Genomic DNA, 20,715 nt, shown 5'->3' with positions numbered 1-20,715 from the left:
AAGTATGTGGGGCCAGGGGGCACAAGGGGACCAGGAGAAAGTGCAGGTCCTGTACCTTTCTCACCTGCGCATCACGAATACCAAGCTACAGGTACTCGTAGCTGCCACCGCTGCCACTGATCTCCTCTGCCAGTGCCAACATTTCCTTGTGGTTCACTGGCTTCTCTGGAGCTGTGGGAGAAATGAGAGCCGGTTTCACAGTCTGGGCTGCCCCTCCCTCACTGGCCCAGTATGGTACATACCGGTCATACTGTGCACAGTGCGGCAGGCTCAGCGCCAGGCCATTGCTGCTGCTAGAAGGGCTCAGCGTAGCAGTCAGCATCAAGCCACAGTGCGGAGCACAGGTGGCAGATCCCGCAGACCCAGGCTTTTTTGGTGGTTACGTTTCTTTAACCATGTTTTGTTTTGTGAATTTCCAATTTTATTTTAATGTAGAGTAACCTATTATTACAATCCCGTACTATGACATCACTTTAACCCTTGGTTTTTTCAGTGAAAAAAGTAATAATATATAAATATACATTTATTTGTGTGTGTGCGCAAATGTAGTGTCAGTAGACTTACATGCTCAGCGTACACCTACCTTCTAGTGTTGGGGTTTGACTGTTTTTCTTCAAAGAAGTTTTTGGAGTCACACAGTTTCTGCAACATGTGTTCTGGTAGTGAACGCATATGGGCACTGAACCATTATATATTATTTTTTACACCATCATGTTCACTCATTTTATTGACGTTCCCAGGACCCGTCTCGTGCCGTCCCATTGCAGAGACAGCTGCTTCAGAGTAGAGGCCCATCCTCGAAGTTTCAAAGGAAGCATGTTGAAAGGGAACGTCGGATCATTATTCACTCCTGCACAGGCAAGATCTCTGCCACTGGGAAGACTTTATACAATAAGTGAAGACTCTGCTTTAAGAATACCCCAAGCCCAGACACTTCTCTCCAAAAGGTGCCTCCTAAGAGGACTAAGGGCACTTCCCTTACCCCTCCTCCTTCTCCAACTCCTTCATCACCTCCACTTCTACCACTGACTTCATCACCTTCACCTGACCAGCCTCACCTCTTATGACTTCTTCTCAGTGGTCACTTGAGTCCTATTCAGACACAGGTAGCCCTACTCCTGACTCTCCAGCAGAGGACTTTGGTGTGCCACTCTACCTTCACCCTATGGACGTTGCTTGGGAGGACTACGACGTGGACCCACTGGTGGATCCTGACCATGACAGTGTCCCTGTTGCCAATGTGATTGGCCTCCTGACTTACTATGACAGAGCCCAATGGGAAGAGGTTGTGGCCTTACTCCAACATCTCCCTGACCAGTACTGGAATAGGGGAGCAGAGACTGTTGAGGATGGGAAGGCCATATCCAACGCTACCATTTGTTGTGTGTTAGATTCGGCTGATAAAGCTGACAGTGAGCTGAACACCTCAGTGATCCTCCATCGCCACTCTTGGATGCATGTCTCAGGTTTCAAAAGTAGGAAGTTTAACAACATCTCGTTAAGCTGCCCTTCACCGGAGAATACCTTTTCGGTCCCCAGGTTGGTGAGATGTTGGAAAAGATGAAGAAGGACACTGGCCTTGCTAAGGCCATGGGTGCCCTTCAGGTTCCTTCAGCTGAAGCTCCTTTCTGCAACAGACAATGAGTAGGTCCAAGGCAACTTCTACTGATTCCACACTGTCACATCAACACCAGCAGCAGGCTAACTGCAAACAGGGAGTTAGAGGTTATGCAAGGGCATCTTCGGGAGTAACAACTCAAAAGGTTGAGGCAGAGCTCCTTCCGCCAGGAGAGCCTCTATCTTCAGGCATTAACTTGCGTGAATATCCCCCTTCCCACTCCCAATCCCACTACACCTGTTGGGAGGAAGCTTTAGGGATGTCTACCCCTTTGGAGACCACAGAACAGTGAGTTCTATCCATCATTAAGTACTGCTACTGCCCTGAGCTCATGTCAACCCTACCAAACATCCCTCCTCGCACACATACACCATCAATCCAGCACACTTTGCTCTACTCAAACTGACCATAGAGTCAATGCCCCTCAACATCGAGCAAGGGTTTTTAAACCCTGTACTTTCTCATACCCCACAACGACAACTTCCTCAGGCGTCTTTGAGCTTAGGCCTCTCAGCAGATACATCCTCTCAGAACATTTCCATATGATCATCCTATAGTATGTAATCCCCCTGCTTTAGCCAGGGCACTTTATGGCCCACTAGACCTAAAGGGTGCCTACTTTCACCCCCATCCCTCCGGCCCATCAATGCTACCTCAGCTTCATGGTAAGTGGTTAGAGCTACTAGTTCAAAGTGGTGCCCTTTGGAGTCACCACAGCCCCAAGAGTCTTCACGAAATGTCTTTCTGTGGTAGCTGCTCATCTCAGAAGGGAGTGGACTCACTTTTTCCTCTTCTTTGATGACTGGTTGATCAAGACTGTAAGCCAATAAGACTGCTGAGTCAGCACCCAAGGTGCAATCTTCCTGCTTCACCAAGTAGGTTTTACAGTCTATGCCACCAAGTCCCACCTACAACCACTTCAGGTCTAATACTTTCTTTGGTCAATCCTCAATGCAGTCTCGGTTAAAGCCCACTGAAGCGAGCAAAGGGTAGCTGTATTCCAACAGCTACTGCCTCTTGTTCAGCCACTCTGTCCTTTCACAGTGCAAATTTTGATGCCTCCTGGCACAACGGCTAGAATCCGAGGGTCAATGAGAGGATCTAGTGTTGATAAGGGCCTGCACCCATTTATCTCTGCAGTGGTGTAACAACAACAATCTTTTGTGTGGCAGGCCCTTCGCAGACCAGGTACCACAGTTGACCATTACCACAGCCTCATCTCTTGACAGTTCGTAAGCACATTTGAACAACATGACAATCTATAATCTGTGCCTACCTCATCATGCTCTTCATATAAAACATCTTGAACTTTTCTCCATACATCTAGCCCTCAAAGCTGATGTACTGGACATTCAGGGCAAGGTGGTGTTTTTGTGAACTGATAACATGACTGCCTTGTTTTACATGCAAATACAAGGTGAAACACACTCTCCTCAACTATCAGCACTAGCTCAGTGAATTTGGCACTGGGCAATTTCCACCTTGTGTGTCTCCAGGCAGAGTTCCTCTGGCAGTGGATAGCAACTTTGCAGACTTGCTCAGCAGGATGCAGCAACAAGACCATGAGTGGGAACTCCACCCACCAGCCCTACTCACGTATGTTTGGCGATGGTGGTACCTCAGATATAGACCTCTTTGCCGCCTTGCACCTAGAAGCTATTGCTGCATAAATACAGAATATGGAACATGTTCTATTCAAGACTCCTATTCTAAAAGCCTTAATGAAGGGCTTTAAATGTATCAGCCCCCCTAGAGCGCCACCTGCACTAGTCTGATCAACATAATGATAGGTCTGCCTTTCAAACCACAGCATTCTTATATTTTCCAGTTTCTTTCCTGGAAGGTCGCCTTTTTAGTAGCCATAACATCACTCAACGGTGTAAGTTAACTATAATCCCTCTCACTACTAGAGCTTTTTGTCCAGGTACACAATGACAGGGTGGTCCTTAGAACCAACTGTAAGGATGGTCTCCTCTTTCCAACTTAACCAGACACTTGAGCTTCCGGTCTTCTTACCCCAGCGTTTCTCGGAACCTGAGAGATCCCTTCACACACTTGATGTCAAGTTTGCTTTCATGTATTATAGAGATAGGACGAAGTATTTTTGCAAAACACAACAGGTTTTTGTTGCTTTACACTCCCTTAGAAAGGCCATTCCATTCCTAAGCCACGGATAGCCTGGTAGATTGTTAAATGTATTTATATTTGTTGCCTTAAAGCCAAAAGAAACCTACCTACTACCAGACATCGCAGCTGGCAGCCATCAACAGATGGGCATTCGGTCCACATGATGACCCTAATTTCCGGACAGACCACTGGCTGCTGGGGAATGGGGGGTACAACAGGGCACTCTATACGAACTATCGTAAACTGCGGTTGACCGGTCCCACGGCTCGCACGGTGGAGGTATGGCACAAAGTCCAGCGTAAGCTGGGGTGGCATAACAACCTTACTAAGGCTACCCCGTTGTGGGAACCAGACATCTTAGGCCATCTTAGTGCATGCCAGGGGTTTGATAAGTGGGACTTGATTGGTATTTCCAGTGTTGGGGACCTCTGGGTCAAGGGTAAAAAGGCCACGTTTGCAGACTTTCAAGCGAAATATCACCTCGCCCCCTCGGAGACCTTTAGATATTTACAAATCAGCCACGCAATTGACTCAGCCCTCCCTGGGGATGCTCCCCTTCCAGATTCCTCCCCCTTGGAAGATCGCTTTTTGTTAGATCCCATGGATCGCAAAGCTATATCCCTCACGTACAAAAAATTCGTAAACAATCGGACGGACCCTATGCTGAAATTGAGGGGAAGTTGGGAGAGTGACCTGGGGGAGATGGACGACGATGACTGGTGGGAGGCGCTCGCTTCCCCTAGGGAGGTGGCGATTCCACTGAGACTCCGACTGATTCAGCTTAATATTCTCCACAGGGTCTACTTTGATGCAACGCTATTGTTTCGGCTGGGTAGAAGACTGGACTCACTTTGTTTATGACGCTGCAACCAGACTGGTACCTTCACGCACATACTCTGGGACTGCCCTCACATCCAAACTTATTGGACAGATGTCACTCGGCAGCTTACTAGGGCCTGTGGCAAACCCATCCATTTCTCCCCCAAGGTCTGCCTCCTTAATATTTATGAACGCCACAGACCTCACCCAGACGGAACAATCATGGGCGACTATGGGGTGGACCATAGACAAATGTAATATTGCTCAGAAGTGGGGATCCGATGTGCTGCCACGGGTGAGAGATTGGGCGTCCGACATGGACTATGCCATGGTAACTGAAACACGGTGTTCAAGTGGCATGGATGCCCCAAAAAGTGGGATAGTAAGTGGGGAAAGTGGAATAAATATCGAGGGGACATGCATTTCTCCCACGGTGGAACTGAGAAGGGAGATGCGGACACTGGCGGAACTACGGGATGGGGCGGAGGGGTCCTAACCACCGTGTGGCTACTCCTATTACTCCAAAGTGTAAACAATACGCACCTGCTCTCCATTGTTTCTGATCTCTGGAAAGAGGGAACCATTGTTATGACTGCCATGGTACCGGGCTAGACACCATGTTAAGTGTCCTCTTAATCTGCATAACTGGTAATGTAGCCTATTGTATCCTCTGCCTTGCCACTGCTAACTCTGTATTGCATGACATGTTTGCCGTTTATTATCAATAAAATTGTTATAAAAAAAAAAAGGAAACCTAACTGCCCTCCCCATGCCTCACTCTGCCTGCAAATAGGGTGTCATTATTTGGAAGGCTGCTACCTGGTTCGATCCATGCATCTTAACAAAGCACTATTGTACAGACATTTTGGTATGGCTACAGACTACGAAAGGTCAGAGTGTCATAAAGACTTTGTTTCAGACCTTTGCCCCATTCACTGGCTAGTCACCACATAGGATAGTACAGCTTTACTGTCCATGCAGAGCATGTGTATCTATGGGCACAAATGCTACGAATGGATTTTGCTCCTTTCCCTGTAAGCATCGGTTAATCGCATGTATTGCTGTAGATCTGCTTGCGCCCACCCGCCTCCCAAGAAGCCAGTGTTTTCTACAAATATCTTCAATCTACATGAAGATTGACACTACACACATGGCCACTGTCTTATCCTACTCACTACTCCATACCTACTCTAACCCACTGTGTGGAAACCAATCTACCAATGAAGTCGGTGCCAATGCGTGTCACTACTAGAGGTGGAGGCCTCACTGAGAACTCATGACTGAAAAATGTGCAACAGCAATTGCCAAACACTAGACAGCAGAAGTATGCACTTGGATGTGAATCTACAACACTGCACGCTATGAACAGATCCTAACAATGTAAGTAGCATTTTCCTTCTAGTCAATAGTAGTGTTACAAACATAAATTAAAATTGGTTATATAGAAATATTAATGTAAAGAATACTTCAATACTAAAGTACCCCAAGATGAATTCTCTTTTTCCCCTTCTTCTGAAAGAATACTCGGATGAAGGCTGCTAACATTCAAAATGCCTCCCTTGCATGAAGACTGTAGAGAGAGACTCTTCATATGCCTTCAGTTTCTCTCCGGTCTAGCTAAAAAAGGGCCTTGCTCCTCTTTACAGCAATGCTAGTACTCAAGTCACCTATGTTGCTTATGGATTATAAGTTCATTCATCAGACCTCAGCCCCGTGAACTGCTAACAACAATTACTGACTAGTAGCCTTCACGAAAACATTGATGGCACATATGCCACAATGCTCCCCACTAAATCTATCCATCCATGAGCAACAATTTTGGTTCTTTCACAAACTTTTGATTCACAGACGTATGAAGTTTGGCAGAGAGGAAACACTATACACCTCTTGGACACAGTTCCCTTCTCTCATACACCAGGTCTCCCATTCAATAAATTTGGTGATCACTGTTATCAAAGGCTTTGTTGAAAAGAGGAATCTAGGAGTCATTTTTAGGTCTCGCTGAGCCCCAGCGCTTGCGCTGGCTCGAAGAGACATTTTGTATGTGGGAATTTCAAAGTGCTGCTGGCTGGCCTAACGCTTGCGTTCACGCGATCCTGCCAGCAGCACTTTGAAAACTCGTGCGTCATCGCGATCACTTTCGCTTTCAGAGCGATCGCTTTCTATTTCAGAGCGATCGCGATAGTGATGACGCACGCTTTCAATGCTTGTTTTCTTCAGGTGTAGGGTCGCGTTTGACCCGACTCTAGAAATGCTTACATGCGCATGCTTTCAATGCTTGTTTTCTTCAGGTGTAGGGTCGCGTTTGACCCGACTCTAATGCTTACATGTCATGCCCTGCTTTGTATGTGCGCGCAACGACGACACACTGCCACAAGCATTGGACGCACGGACTGGAAAGAGTGCTACGCTCACTGACTCCGTAAAACTGCACAGCTTAATGCGTTAATTGTAGTGGGTTCTCAGCATGTGGTTTTCGTTCCTTGCCTGTGTTTGTGCTCGCTCTGCTCTGCTATCCTGCAGCCAGCTCGTGATCCCCAGGGTCAGCCTGAAGTCACATTACGAGTTGCTGGCGCCAGCATCGGGCTTGAGTACCGCACCTTCTTCGCCTCCAGAAGAGTTGTCCCCAGGGCGCAGAGGGGGATATTCTCCCCGGGCAGGTTCCGTTGCCGAGATGCGGTGGTTTGTGGACTGCTTTCAACGGGTATAGAGTATATCCGGAGCTTACGCTGCGAAATTTGCAAACGTGTACGTTAGCTACAACTGAATCACTCGAATATAAGATCCTTCTTCTGCACACCTTCATTGGTTTACACCGCTTATGGCGCCTCGGCGGCCACCGTTTCATGAGGTAGAAAGAACACTCGTTTCTAATATGCAAAGTTGTCTCTGTCATAACTGATGCGATCATATCAGCGAGAAGAGTGACTTTAAGGAAAGTGACAAAAACTCAGCGTAAAGTGCCCCTTAGACTATTCAGCCCGTCTATGTTATTTCACCAGTGACCCGTGTCAGATAGAAGGGCACATCCACAAGCTTTAGCAGGTGGATTCGTGAATGGCCTGGCAGGTGCATCTCCTTCGACTCAGAAATGTTCAAATATATTATTTTGCGAAATCCTTGCAATATTTCTCTCACCGCAGGACAAATAGAAAATGCATCAGTGATTGTCTGTCACACTGAGGAGAAACAGACAATGTACTCCTTCCTACCTCTCTGAAATTTGGCAAGGTTAGAGGACACATTTCTACAACATTTTCTCCAGGCAAAAACGAAGGCTGATGTGTTTTTGCCAGTTTTTGGTTCTTGTTTATATAGAAATGGAGCACACAGACTGAGTTCCAGCTGTTTATATTTCATTATTGCAAACTGTCAGAGAATGTGTGTCGCCGAGTGACCCGCACATGCTAGTGTCTTGATTACATTTCGTACACCCAGGAATTCTGCCTGAAATTTGTGGTGATTAATGAAAAATTAGCTGGTGGAGGTGTGGGGGGGGGGGGGGAGGGCGTATTTGCTGTGGAGTGCATCCCACAGAATACAGATCTGTTGTCTCATATTGCTCTGGTTGGTTTGCCTCACGTTTCTTTACTCGCCATACCATTTAAGTTACTTGATATTCAATGCACTAATAATTTGGGGAATACAAAACCCCCATGTAGAATAGACTCCGCCCCCTTTTCCTCTGATGACAGAGTTGGGGCTATTCTGTTGGGCCTGAGCTAGTGAAGGAGGTGTGCTGCTGTAGGGCTTCTCCAAATGCACAGTGATTTATAAGATGCCCTGAGCCCACTGTAGTGTGCCCGTAAGTCCATCTGGCTCACCGTGCGCACATTTGCAAGGTTCCTAAGTGCGCCTAGTTACAGATTTGTCACGCTTCCATTAATTCAGGGCTTCGTAGGTCTTGACGTGTTTTTTTCTAATACTTTATGACACTAGAGAATTCCCCATTGAATGAAGGCTCTTCAAGGCCATTCATTACGTCGAGGATAATGGATGCATTATGATTCGACCAGCCTTGCCTACCAACGTCATCGGAATCGCACACTTCAGGGCTGAAGGTCTTGTTTACAGAAATGCTACAATACAGAGATTTTTTGCGGAAAAAGGGTTACTAGTGTGTGTTATGGTTCAAGGTTCTCATGCACAGGACAATTAAAACTGTTGAACTGGGAGATGACCTGTCATGAAGGCAGACACTCAAACAGTACTTTTTTTTTTACTTAAAACCTAATAGCATATTTCTTTCGCCTGTGGGGGTTTGTTGAACCCACAGTCTGTCAGCAGCACCATACTGTAAAATCAGTGCCCTGGTTTTTGTCCTGATGCCTAGAAGGGGCATATTATATAACATACTGCAAAGTGCCATTGTGCACAGGCTGTGTCCCGATACAAAAATGCATGCTGGCTCTTGCATTGGCGCAGTGTTTGTGTGCTTCTACCCATGACAGCAAGAAGCAGAGTCTAGTTGTTGCAAGTTCATCTGCTGCTCTTTCAACTTTTGGCTCTGGCTTCCCTGGCCCGTGAGGGGAGACTTGACTTCATAGCCAATAGGTCTCGCCTTTGGGACCTTATAAGTGCTTAGCCATGCAACAGTTGATGTTGTTGCACCCAGGATATTGTGCTGCATAACTAAATACTTATATAACTTATAACTAAATACTTATAAGGTCCCAAAAGCGAGACCTATTGGCTATGCCAATGCTTGTTTACTTTGATCCATTACTGGATTTTGAGATGTTGAAGTGAGCTACTGTTTCTCTTAAGGTTTCCTGATGGTTGTCTTCCATTTATGGACACCAAAAATATTTTATATGGGCAGTTCAATGAATTTGTTAGATCTGAACTAGTATTTTACGGTGGCAAACTTAGGCAAATCATAAACGAAACCATGTGGATGTCAGTGGAAAGTCTAAATGGGCTTGTGCATGTTACACTAATACTGAGGAAGAAGTGGTAAGATGTGATATCTAAAGGAGATCCTACACAACCTCACCTCCTCCTACGGGTTGAAAGAAACTGTACAAGCTAATCAAAGCTAAGAGAAATGTGGAAAAGATCACAAACTGAGACAGACCAAAATGTCTTCAGGTACAAAGATCAAGGTCACTTTGCTTTTGTAGTTAACCCTGACAATAAATGTTGCAAGTCATCTTCCATTTATACAATATCTTGGATATATTCTTTTACCCAGAACGTGTGTGTAAAAGGTCTCTTTGCACACAATCTCAAATATTGAAAACTAGGAAGTATAGGAAAGTGACCCTTTTTGCATGGTTGCCCCCACTTTTTGCCTAAATGTTGATGTATTTTGACTAAGTGTGCCCTGGGTTCCTGCCAATCAGGTACCCAGGGCCTATGTTCCTTCCCTAAACCTGTAATGTTGCAAAACCCAATTGGCACCTCTCTGGCTACATGTAAGTCCCTTGTAAGAGGTACCATAGGTACCAAGGGCACTGTGACCAGGGAAGGTCTCTAAGGGCTGCAGCACTTATTGTGCCACCGTTAGCGATCCTGTACATTTACAAACACACACTCCCCTTGCAGGCTGCGTGTTTTGGAGCAGAACAAAGTGAAGAGTCGACATGGCACACATACCTGTGTGCCATGCATACAACCCACTGCCCTGGCCTAGATAAGTCACCCCTCTAGCTGAGTGCACTATACCAGTGGCGAGGGTACGGGTGCATGAGCCTATTACCCCTACAGTGGCTAAGTCAATTCTTGGACATTGTATGTGCAGTATTGCCATAAAGAGTATATGGTCTGGGAGTATGTCATTACGAATGCCACAGCATCATAATGGTTTTACTGAAAACTGGGAAATTTGGTATCAAATGTCTCAGCACATTAAGCCACTCTGATGCCAGTGTGGAATTTAATGAAAATGCACTCAGAGGGCATCTTTGAGATGCCCCCTGAAAAACAAGCTAACTCTAGTGTCCTGGCTGAGTAGCTGCTCCCCAGCTGCCACCACCAGACATGTTTCTGGACCCCAGGGTCGAAAGCCTGCTGCTCTCTGGGTCCTGAAACAAAGCACATCCTGGGACAAGGTGCCAAGCCTCCTCCCCCAGGATGGGCAGGGTCCACGAAGGGGAAGCTTCAAAGGCCTGCCGCCTTTGTGAGCTACCCCAGCCATTTGCTGCTCCCAGCAAGTAGCCCCAACTGGTTCTGAACCAAAACTTGGGTGGGAGAATCAGTGCGAAAACAAAGTTAAGAAGAGTGGTGTGCCCACCTTGGCCAACCCCACCCCTTAGGTGGGGGAGGTAAGGTGAAGCCCAAATTTAAACAAGTTAGGTGGGGGGGAGAAGCTTCCTGCTTCAGGCAGCCAAGACCTGGAACCTTCTCCGTATTACAATCAAAAACAGCACATCTCTGCTCACATTCAGGAAAGAGGTAAAAACCTGGCTGTTCACTTCTTAGGTAGAGCACTATCCCCCGGCAGACCTTGACATTACATCGACTTAGCGCCAAGATGCTCATGAGCAATCGTGTGCTTTATAAATTCACAAATCAAATCAAATCAACTCTCAGTCCCTGCCATCTTGCAGATGGGGGACCTAGCCAACCAGAGTGAGGCTTATTCCCCCTCCCACTGGAAGGTGGCATAATAGGAGGTGTGGCCACCCAAGGAAGGGACTAATTGGTCCTGACCTGTACCTACCTGTAACACCCTAAATTTAGTATTTAGGGGAAACCCTGAACCTTGCCTCCTCAGATCAGAGCCGAAAAGAAGAAGGACCGAACAGCTGTTTTGAGAGAAGAAGAGGATCACATCAACTGACTTGGCCCCAGCCCTACCGACCTGCCCCGACCTCAGAATCCTCCAACAGAACCTCGGTGTGTCCTGCAGCCAGCAGTCCTCGTAAACCCTGAGAATCTGCCCTGCCTTTGGACTAAAAAGGACTTTGTCTCCCATGAGCATTGACTTGCTCAAAAGTAACCGACTCTGACTCCGGCCAACTCCGTGAGTCTCCACCACTCTGCTTCCGGAGCCGCGAGTCCGAGTGAATCAACACCGTAAGGAGGTCCTCCAAGCGATCCTAGCCTGGATCCTAGTGACCCCTGAACCTCAACAAACTCGTAAATCAAACCTGCATCCAACAACTGAAGGTCCCCTCAACCGCGACCAAAGGCGACACCTTGACCGACTCCATAACCGAAGTGGACCAGAAAGAGCAACTGTGACCGTCTGACCAACTCCATCTCCAAATGCTTGCAGTTACCGTACGATGACTCCCAAAGCCCCATTCTCCTCAACAGCAGCTGACCGACTCTGAAGGAACCGCAACCGAGTCTGCAGCCTCAGCCAAGACTGCATCCTACACCCAGCCACTCCTGTGCTGCTGATGGTGTAATTCTTGTGTTGGTCATTGGGCATACAGCACTGACCTCGACCCCAGGAGATTTTGTTCCCAATCTGGTGGCATGCTCACCGCAGTCTAAAATCCCACCACTGTGTTTAGCCCTCGGCTAACGTGTGGTCCCTGCACCCCACCGCCCAAGTGCCGCTGGTGGTGTGAGTCGAGTGCCCATTTGACTGTAACTTACCTACAGATCCGTACACCCAGTTCTGCCTTCTAAGGCCTAAATGTGGCTCATGAGTAGTACTGCAAATCTGTAATAACTTTGCAAAACGTATTGTCTCATTTTTCTTTCCCTCGGGAAGTGCACCAGCCTTGCATCTAGAGATACCTGGCTGTGTAAGAAAAGTGATTGCAAAGTAAACCTGACTATCTGCAGATATAAAGTGATTCTACAGTAACTAATTCACTGCATTCAAACTGTATTTAAAATGCATATGCTTGCAAAGTATACTTATACTTACCTGTACCAGGCCTGCCTTGGTTCTAGAAAATAAATATAACTAAATAATATTTTTATACAAACCAATTTGGTCCGAGTTCAGTCCTTGAGTGTGTGAAATCATTTCTTGTCTGAGTTGTACAATAAATGCTTAGCACTACCCTCTGATAAGGCCTTACTGCTCGCACACGCTACCACAAATTGAGAGTAAGGTACTCCCTACTTCAACCTCTGCCTACCTTTGGGGATCCACTGGACTCTGTACAGACTATACCTTACTTTGGTATAGTGTATACAGAGCCAGCTTCCTGGCTTTTCTCTCTCAAAGTGAACACCCATTCTTCATCGTGCCCATCCTGCACCTTCCTCTCACATTGATGAGTGATTTGTTTTCCTGTCACTCTTTCTCTGCAAAGTGAACATCTGCAGTTGAATGCACACCTATTCATTTAATATAAAGATATGATTGATTGCTGTGTGTGCTATTGAAATAGCCAAGCAGGGTAAATGTACATGTCTGTATCTTTCCAGGTTTGCTCTTTTATAATCCCAGATCTGATGGCAAACTATTCTTTTGTCTCTGTGTCTATATTGTCTCTCCATCTTTAGATGTGCATGTGCTGCTACTGGAAGATCTGTTAGTGCTGATGCAGAAACAGGATGACAAGCTTATGCTCAAGTGTCACAGAAAACCAGCTCCGGATCCATCCAAATCTAAACAGCTTGTTTGCCCTGTAATAAGACTGAACTACGTGCTTGTCCGCGCCGTCGCTACAGGTATGTTGGGCATTCAGAACTCTTGTCTACAGTGTCTGACACACACACACACGCCTGTGCGCGCATGCACACACAGACACAGACACACACACACACACACACACACACACACACACACACACACACACACACACACACACACACACACACACACACACACACACACACACACACACACACACACACACACACACACACACACACACACACACAATAGGACACACCCAGCCTGTCATCCCTCTGTTGCAGCTCCACGACATGAAGTAACTATCATTGACACAGCCAATAGGCCTTGATTTAGTGTGCTAACACATTAAAAATGCAAACAATAAACTCAAAAAGAGTAACAAAATGCTTTTTACTGTGAGGGCTCCATGCATTTGAAACATTCGTCTTTTTGTTTCTGTGTCAAATAAAGGTTGATTGGCGATGGATGCGTCATAGTACCCCCAGGGGCACCCCGCTGTCCCACCTCCCCCCTAGTAGGTAACCCAAATGACACACACAAGACAGTTGGTGTTGGGTAACAATGCTGCAGGTTTATTACATAATTCCAGAATATGTAATGGGTGGGTTATCTTACGGGCGATCCAAGGGCAGGCAACCAACTGGGTCGCCTGCCCGCCTGATGAGCCGGGCAGCGCGGGAGCGATGCCCGCCGTTGCTGCCCTCCAGGTGATTCTTTCTACGATCACGTGCCGTTGGTAACTTCTACTCACGCCCCCCCTCTTGGGGCGGAGCGTCGCTTAGCAAGCCCCCGGTTGTTCAGCCCCACAACCGCCCGCAGGACAAGCGGGGCGCTGACACGGCTTCCGGGACCCTCCCCTGAGGCTCCTCGGTTTTGGCTCAGGCACCCCCTATGGTGCCGCGCAGAGGTACCCTTTGTACCGGCCTGCTTCCAGATCGCCCTGTAACTCCGCCTGCAACGAAAAAGGAAAACATTACAACGCTCAGAAACCCCCCCACCCAACGCCGGGTAAGCGGTAGGGAGGGAAATGGCGAGGTGGGCGACAAAGAGGTCGCCAGGAGGGTGGGGGAAGGCTAAATAGCCTCCGCCTCACACCAGGGCCAGGAAGTGACACGCACTGCGCGTCACTTCCGGCCAGCCCGTGGAGGGGGGCTCCGGTCGGTGTCCCTGCCCCCCCCCCTCGTGGGAGGGGATGGGGAGGGGTGACCGGTGCCCCGGGGGCACTAAGGCGCCGACCGCCAATTAGCCCCCTGCGGGGGCCGCGGTCAGCAGCATTATAGCCTGTCTTTAGTGTCTGTGGCCAGAAAGCGCGGAAGGACTATAATGAAGGCTGTGTCGCCAGCGTTTATAGTCAAAGAAACCAAAAGAGGTTTGCATTGAAGGCGAGACAGCCTTCAATATAGACAGTCGTTCCTTTCTATGAACCCCCTTAAAAATACCCATCTCAGCTGCACTAATGAGAAGCTCTTGGGATGACAAAACAGGGGTGAAGCATGCAGCACACAGAGGAAGAAGAGCAGGGTCGAATTGGGATAAAAAATAGGCCTGGGCACCCTAAAAAAAAAGGGGCCCCCATTCACCCTTGGCATCCTTTCGCAAAACATGTATTGGTCAGGGTCTCACGGTTATTTGTTGGAATTAGCTAGGGTAAAAGAATAACCTGCCAATAACCAGTCAGATCAAGTGATGAACGCTCATCTCACTGACCTATCTCTTGGGCCTACTGACAGGTAGTTTGATAGCTGATGAGTGTGCAGCAAAATAGAGGCCAAAGTAGTACTTTTTTTAAACAAGCCATTGCAATTGAGCTACTGCTTTACATGTGATGAAAAAGATGGATGGGGTCTCTGCACTGGTTGTGACCAAATAAAGGTAATTTGAAATCTTTTATAAGAGAGGAGTTAATGTAATGTACTATGGACTATGGACGTGGCCTGAAACGTAAGCTTTCCAGGTGTGCACCCAATCAGTATTTGAATGTCTCTGATGTTAGTGAGCCCAAAACCATCACAGAACAAACACATAAAACATGACAGACCATTTGACTTTGCCAGTGCTTATTAGCACAGATTTGTACTCAATATCATATAAATCAGTATTCTTCCCTTCGCATCTCTTTCCACTGTGCTAGTTGCTTACACTCTTTTCTCCTCACATCATCCTCTGAAGTCTGTCTTCATTTACATCCCTCACTCTTCATCTTCTGCCTTTTCTTTTCATTTTCTCCTTCTGCATTGTTTCTTTTGTTCCCTCCTCTCCCCCATCCCCTCTCTTACACACATACACAGAGACACTGCATTTCTTTTCCTTTGGTGCAAATATTTTCACATCAGTATTTGTGTACCAATTGTACGCACTTTCACCTAAAATGGTAATTTCGATTGACAAATATACTTTATTGCTTTGTGCTCTCAGCATAGGCCGAGAATTGGATGAGTCTAACTCCTCTGTGACCCACTACCAGGCACTGTGAAAGACAGGCACTGCCTTCAGACTCCTCTCTAGAGCTGTGAATCGTGCCCCGTCTTGAACAAACAGCAACAACTTGAAACCACCCAGACATGAGGACTCGGTTGGCAGAATGCACAGAAGTCATAAGCAGGGACACCAGAATTATGTGGAAGGGATCACTACATTATGTGGCAAGAGAAAGCAAATTATGTGGCATGATGTAGCACATTTTGAAGCTGTAATACTTCACTATTTTGTACTTTTACACTAAAGGATCCAAGGTCAAAACATAAATACAGCTATTAGCAACTGAAAGATGGTCTCCCTCTGTGTGACAAAGGGTCTGCTACTGAGCAGGGACCCTTGCTATGGCGTTCTCAGCAACTTTTATCTGTTTGAGCTAGAGACAATTTTTTTTCGATTAAAATCTGCAATTTATGCAGGAGATGAGAAAGTGTGTGAAAAGTGCAGCAAATGAATAACTACGCGGAAAACACCACAGTCGCAGAATCGCATTACTCCAGTGGCCCTGGTTACTTGAAAAACGAAACTACAGAATTGCACCTGGAAAAGGGAAATAGGTTATTGTACAAATCAAACCTATGAAGTGTGATAGGATCTGCACCATTGACGTCGACTTCTAAGGGTTCTCGCATGTCCAGCACGAGATCAGTATTTTGCAATGGAAAGTGAAGAAGGACTTCTAAATAGGGCCTTGCAGAGACCCGTTTCAATGCCTGCTTTATTGCTGCTGATTAGCACTGCCCCTGCCCTCCTCCCATTCAAGGGAAACCTTAAATATTGAATCGGCGCTCGTGCCTTTAAACATAGAGGGCGGTTAAAACAAAAGGTAAAATAACATTCGATCTCTCCTCCGTGAGGGTTCATGTGTGGCCCGGTGCAGTGATTCACCCAGGAGAAGAAAGGAAGGACAAAGTCTGTCTTCACGCCGGGCTTGGCCATATATGAACCGACCCGACAGAGAGGAGAGGTGACAAGACCAACCTGGCCTCTGCTTGTGGCGTCTGGTGACGTCACTCAACCATCCCGCCCTGGTGGGTAGGGGAATGACACATACCCCTGTCAGTTCATGTCCCCCAGGAGAACCCAGGACAACAACCTAGTGCCCTTGTGACCTCAGCAAGAGAGATTGCTTTAGAGAGGTTTGCAGCCGATGCACTAACCGGTGGAACTATCTCGCCATCTCCCAACCCCGTCATGTCGATAGTACTACGGATAACAGAAAACAAAATCTTTATAACTCCTGATTGATTGATTGATTGATTGATTGATTGGACCCCCGCGTGCTGGCTGGTGGCATTGTGTGACTTTGCATAGGCATCGTACCGCCCAGGACATGATGAAAAGGATCGCATATCAAAGAAAAATGGGGAGTCACGAGAAAGATGATGCGTCACTCAGCTTCCAACGTTTTAGGAACCAATATCATTGCAGAGAACTCTTGTGCCTGAACCTCTCTAGTTCCTCTTTTACAGAGAGGGGTGGAGGATACCTGGTTGGATTTATAAAACAACCCTCACCCACCAGTACCACTGGTGGCATGCTTCGCACTTGGGCCCTCACACAATATCCCTAATGTGTTTGGGTAGGCTCAACGCTGTTGACTAGCGAAGCTCTGTTTTGAAGGTACAAAGGGATCTCAGGTTAAAATTGTAAGTTTTTCCTATTCTTCTGGTAGATTGCTATTTTTCAGGCTACCTTTGGCAAGGTTAAAAATGTAAAAAGATGCCCTCAGAGTATAAAATGTACTTCAACATCTAATATCAACATGTTTCAGCCAATAACAGTCGTCTAACAAGGTTGTATTACTTTCTTCAAGACAAAGGTAGAAGATCGCTTTTCTCTTCCTGACACGGTTTGTGTAGGCTAATCATCTGTGACAATTTTACATGCTATACATAATGCATCCATAATCAAAGGAGAGCGAGCTCTGCAGGTTCCATGGGGTCTGGAATTATTCAGGATTGTCCCAAACCCTAAACCAATCTTCGTCACGGGTGGTGTAAAGTTATCACCACTATGATGTGTTGTTGGGTGCTGTCATCATTGGGTTTCACACCTAGGTGCTCAGTTCCCTAGGTGAGTACCTCCATCCTAGGGAAAGTATTGGTGGGATCCATGTGGTGTTTTTCCGAAAATTATTTCCTGTATTTTAGAACAATTTTTTAACTAAGGCGAAGTATACAGCGGTAAGATTAAAAGGAGGCGTTATGACGTTCAAAGGACGTGTAAATTGTCCTTCACATCACAAATTGTTTGTCAAACAGGTTTCAGCCTGTGTGGCCCCTAAGGGTCTAGGCTTTTGTCAGGACCAAAATCAAGTTTCAATGGGTCCCTAACTGTTGTTTTTCTTGTGTTTGTAGACCCATAAGTCTGTCACTCACGTGTCTTCATTCCAGTTCACTTTGTCGAAAAGCTAAATGGGCTTTCATTGAGCCTCTGCCTTACTTAAGTTTCCTGTTCTGCCTCATGCGAAAAGATGAGGCGGGATACCATGGCAACTTGCCAACAGCCAATCCCTGGTGACCTGACCTGGGTCTTCCTCATCCTTCCTGGAGTGGCAGAACAGGAAACATAGGTAGAACTTTTCAAGTTAGAGATCAGCACACTGTCACCAATAATTGTTCTATCTGAGGGTGCGGAAAAGAGTGAAGCACCTGGCGCCAACATGCAAGAGTGGCACCTATATGCAGCCCGGACACTCCTGGGGTAGTACAAAGACTGCAGAGCCACACTCAATTTTTATTCCAAAAGTGTGCATTATATGCCTGGATGAATTTACACAGTACATATTGCACATCAGCTTTCAGGAAGAAATCCACTGAAGCCACAATAGCGACATACACTGTTAGAAATATTTGAATTAAGAGAATTGTTTATGCAGTATTTTAGTGCACTCTGGCCTGCTCCTTTATATGTATATGGTTGTTTGCATTGTGTGATCGGGAGTGCTTGAGGATGCATGACTGGTGTATAAGCATGATGTCCATCAAGTGAGCCCTGACATATACGTAGCCTGCTGTGCTTGTATCTATGGCTTTGCATTTGTATGATATTCTCGTTTTTGAGACGGATGGATCGGATTTCCGCAAAGGGTATTTATGTCTCAGTGTTCTTTATTTTCCATGTACTTGCATACAATAAAATGATGTAAAGAAAATGCTGGTTACAGGAGTCATTGCATTAAATGAACGAGTTGGTAAATGACCCTCAGTTGGATAAAATCTGCTGACTATCGTTGGGAAAAAATATTTCATTTTTATTTCCCTGTCTCGGGTCCCCGCTGCCTTCTGGCTGTTGCTTTGCAGCCTTTCAGTATTTGCTCTATAAAATGTGATACTTCAGCCTCGAGGCCACTTTGTATTTGGCACCCAGGGCAGTGTATGAGACAGAGATAGGGGCAAAAGATTTTCAAACTTTTTACGGATAATTTAAAATTTATTTGGAGAATGTGTGATCCAGCCCGAACCCAAGACAAAATTATAAAAGAGAATTGGACTTTGGTGGAAGTCTGTCTACCAGAAAATTATAATGCAAACTGTGGGGCCGATTCCGATCCTGGAAAAATTTTCTCCGTACGAATCGTATCGTACAAACTGGCAAGTACGAGTCGCATGGGAAAAAATACATACGAATCGCATTGGGAAAAATCCCCCACACGTCCTCGGGTCGGAAAAACTGTCCGACACGTCCCCAGCCGATTTTACGTACGAAACGGAAAAATGAAGTCCGAGCGCGCAAGTACGATCCATTCCGTCCGTCCGATTGTACAACCGTATGGAAAAAACACCGCACGGAGCGAACCTCAATAGCAACCATGGAGACATGTGCCCGCATAAGTGCCGTCCCCCCCAGCCCCCCGTATGTACGCGCTGCCCCCCCAGCCCCCCCGTATGTACACGCCGTCCCCCCCAGTCCCCCCACGGATGGACGCGCCGTACCCCCAGCCCCCCTCCGTGTATGTCCAGTGCGGACCCCCACCCCCGTAAGTACGGAGCGTACCCCCACCCCCGTATGTACGGTGCGGACCCCCACTCCAGTAGTTGGGGGTCCACACCGTACATTCGGGGGTGGGGGTCCGCACCGTACATACGGGGGTGGGGGTACGCTCCATACATACGGGGGTGGGGGTACGCTCTGTACATTCAGGGGTGGGGGTACGCTTCGTATATTCAGGGGTGGGGGTACGCTCCGTACATACGGGGGTGGGGGTACGCTCCGTACATACGGGGGTGGGGGTACGCTTCATACATTCGGGGGTGGGGGTACGCTCCATACATTCGAGGGTGGGGGTCTGCACCGGACATACAGGGGTGGGGGTACGCTCTGTACATTTGGGGTGGGGGTCCACACCGTACATACGGGGGTGGGGGTACGCTCCGTACATACGGGGGTGGGGGTATGCTCCGTACATTCGGGGGTGGGGGTATGCTCCGTACATACGGGGGTGGGGTACGCTCCGTACATTCGGGGGTGGGGGTCCGCACCGGACATACATGGAGGGGGGCTGGGGGTACGGCGCGTCCATCCGCGGGGGGGGCTGGGGGTACGGCGCATACATACAGGGGGCTGGGGGGGACAGCGCGTACATACGGGGGGCTGGGGGGGTACGGTGCGTACATACGGGGGGCTGGGTGGGTACGGCGCGTACATAGGGGGGCTGGGGGGGATGGCGCATACATATGAGGGGCTGGGGGGGTACGGCACGTACATACGGGGGGCTGGGGGGGACGGCGCGTACATACGGCGGGCTGGGGGGGCGGCGTGTACATACGGGGGGCTGGGGGGGACGGCGCGTACATACGGGGGGCTGGGGGGGTATGGCGCGTACATACGGGGGCCTGGGGGGGACGGCGCGTACATATGGGGGGCTGGGGGGGGTACGGTGCGTACATACGGGGGGCTGGAGGGGCGGCGTGTACATACGGGGGGCTGGGGGGGACGGCGCGTACATACGGGGGGCTGGGGGGGTATGGCGCGTACATACGGGGGGCTGGGGGGGAACGGCGCGTACATATGGGGGGCTGGGGGGTACAGTGCGTACATACGGGGGGCTGGGGGGACGGCGCGTACATACGGGGGGCTGGGGGCGGACGGCGCGTACATACGGGGGGCTGGGGGGGTATGA

The 20,715-nt window shown here is 48.0% G+C and overlaps 1 protein-coding gene across 1 annotated transcript in view; it reads left to right on the top strand.

Moving 5' to 3' along the window:
- Positions 1–20,715, top strand: part of LOC146772769 (rho guanine nucleotide exchange factor 11-like) — a 253,935-nt gene that overhangs the window by 127,827 nt on the left and 105,393 nt on the right. The window contains 1 exon segment of the mRNA XM_085637031.1: positions 12,980–13,147. Within this exon segment, the coding sequence (XP_085493157.1) occupies positions 12,980–13,147 (168 nt within the window).

Source organism: Triturus cristatus, chromosome 12, assembly GCF_964204655.1.
Source record: "Triturus cristatus chromosome 12, aTriCri1.1, whole genome shotgun sequence".
Classification (NCBI taxonomy): Eukaryota; Metazoa; Chordata; class Amphibia; order Caudata; family Salamandridae; genus Triturus; species Triturus cristatus.
Note: the sequence above shows the minus strand (reverse complement) of the source record. Positions and strands in the feature narration are given on the sequence as shown.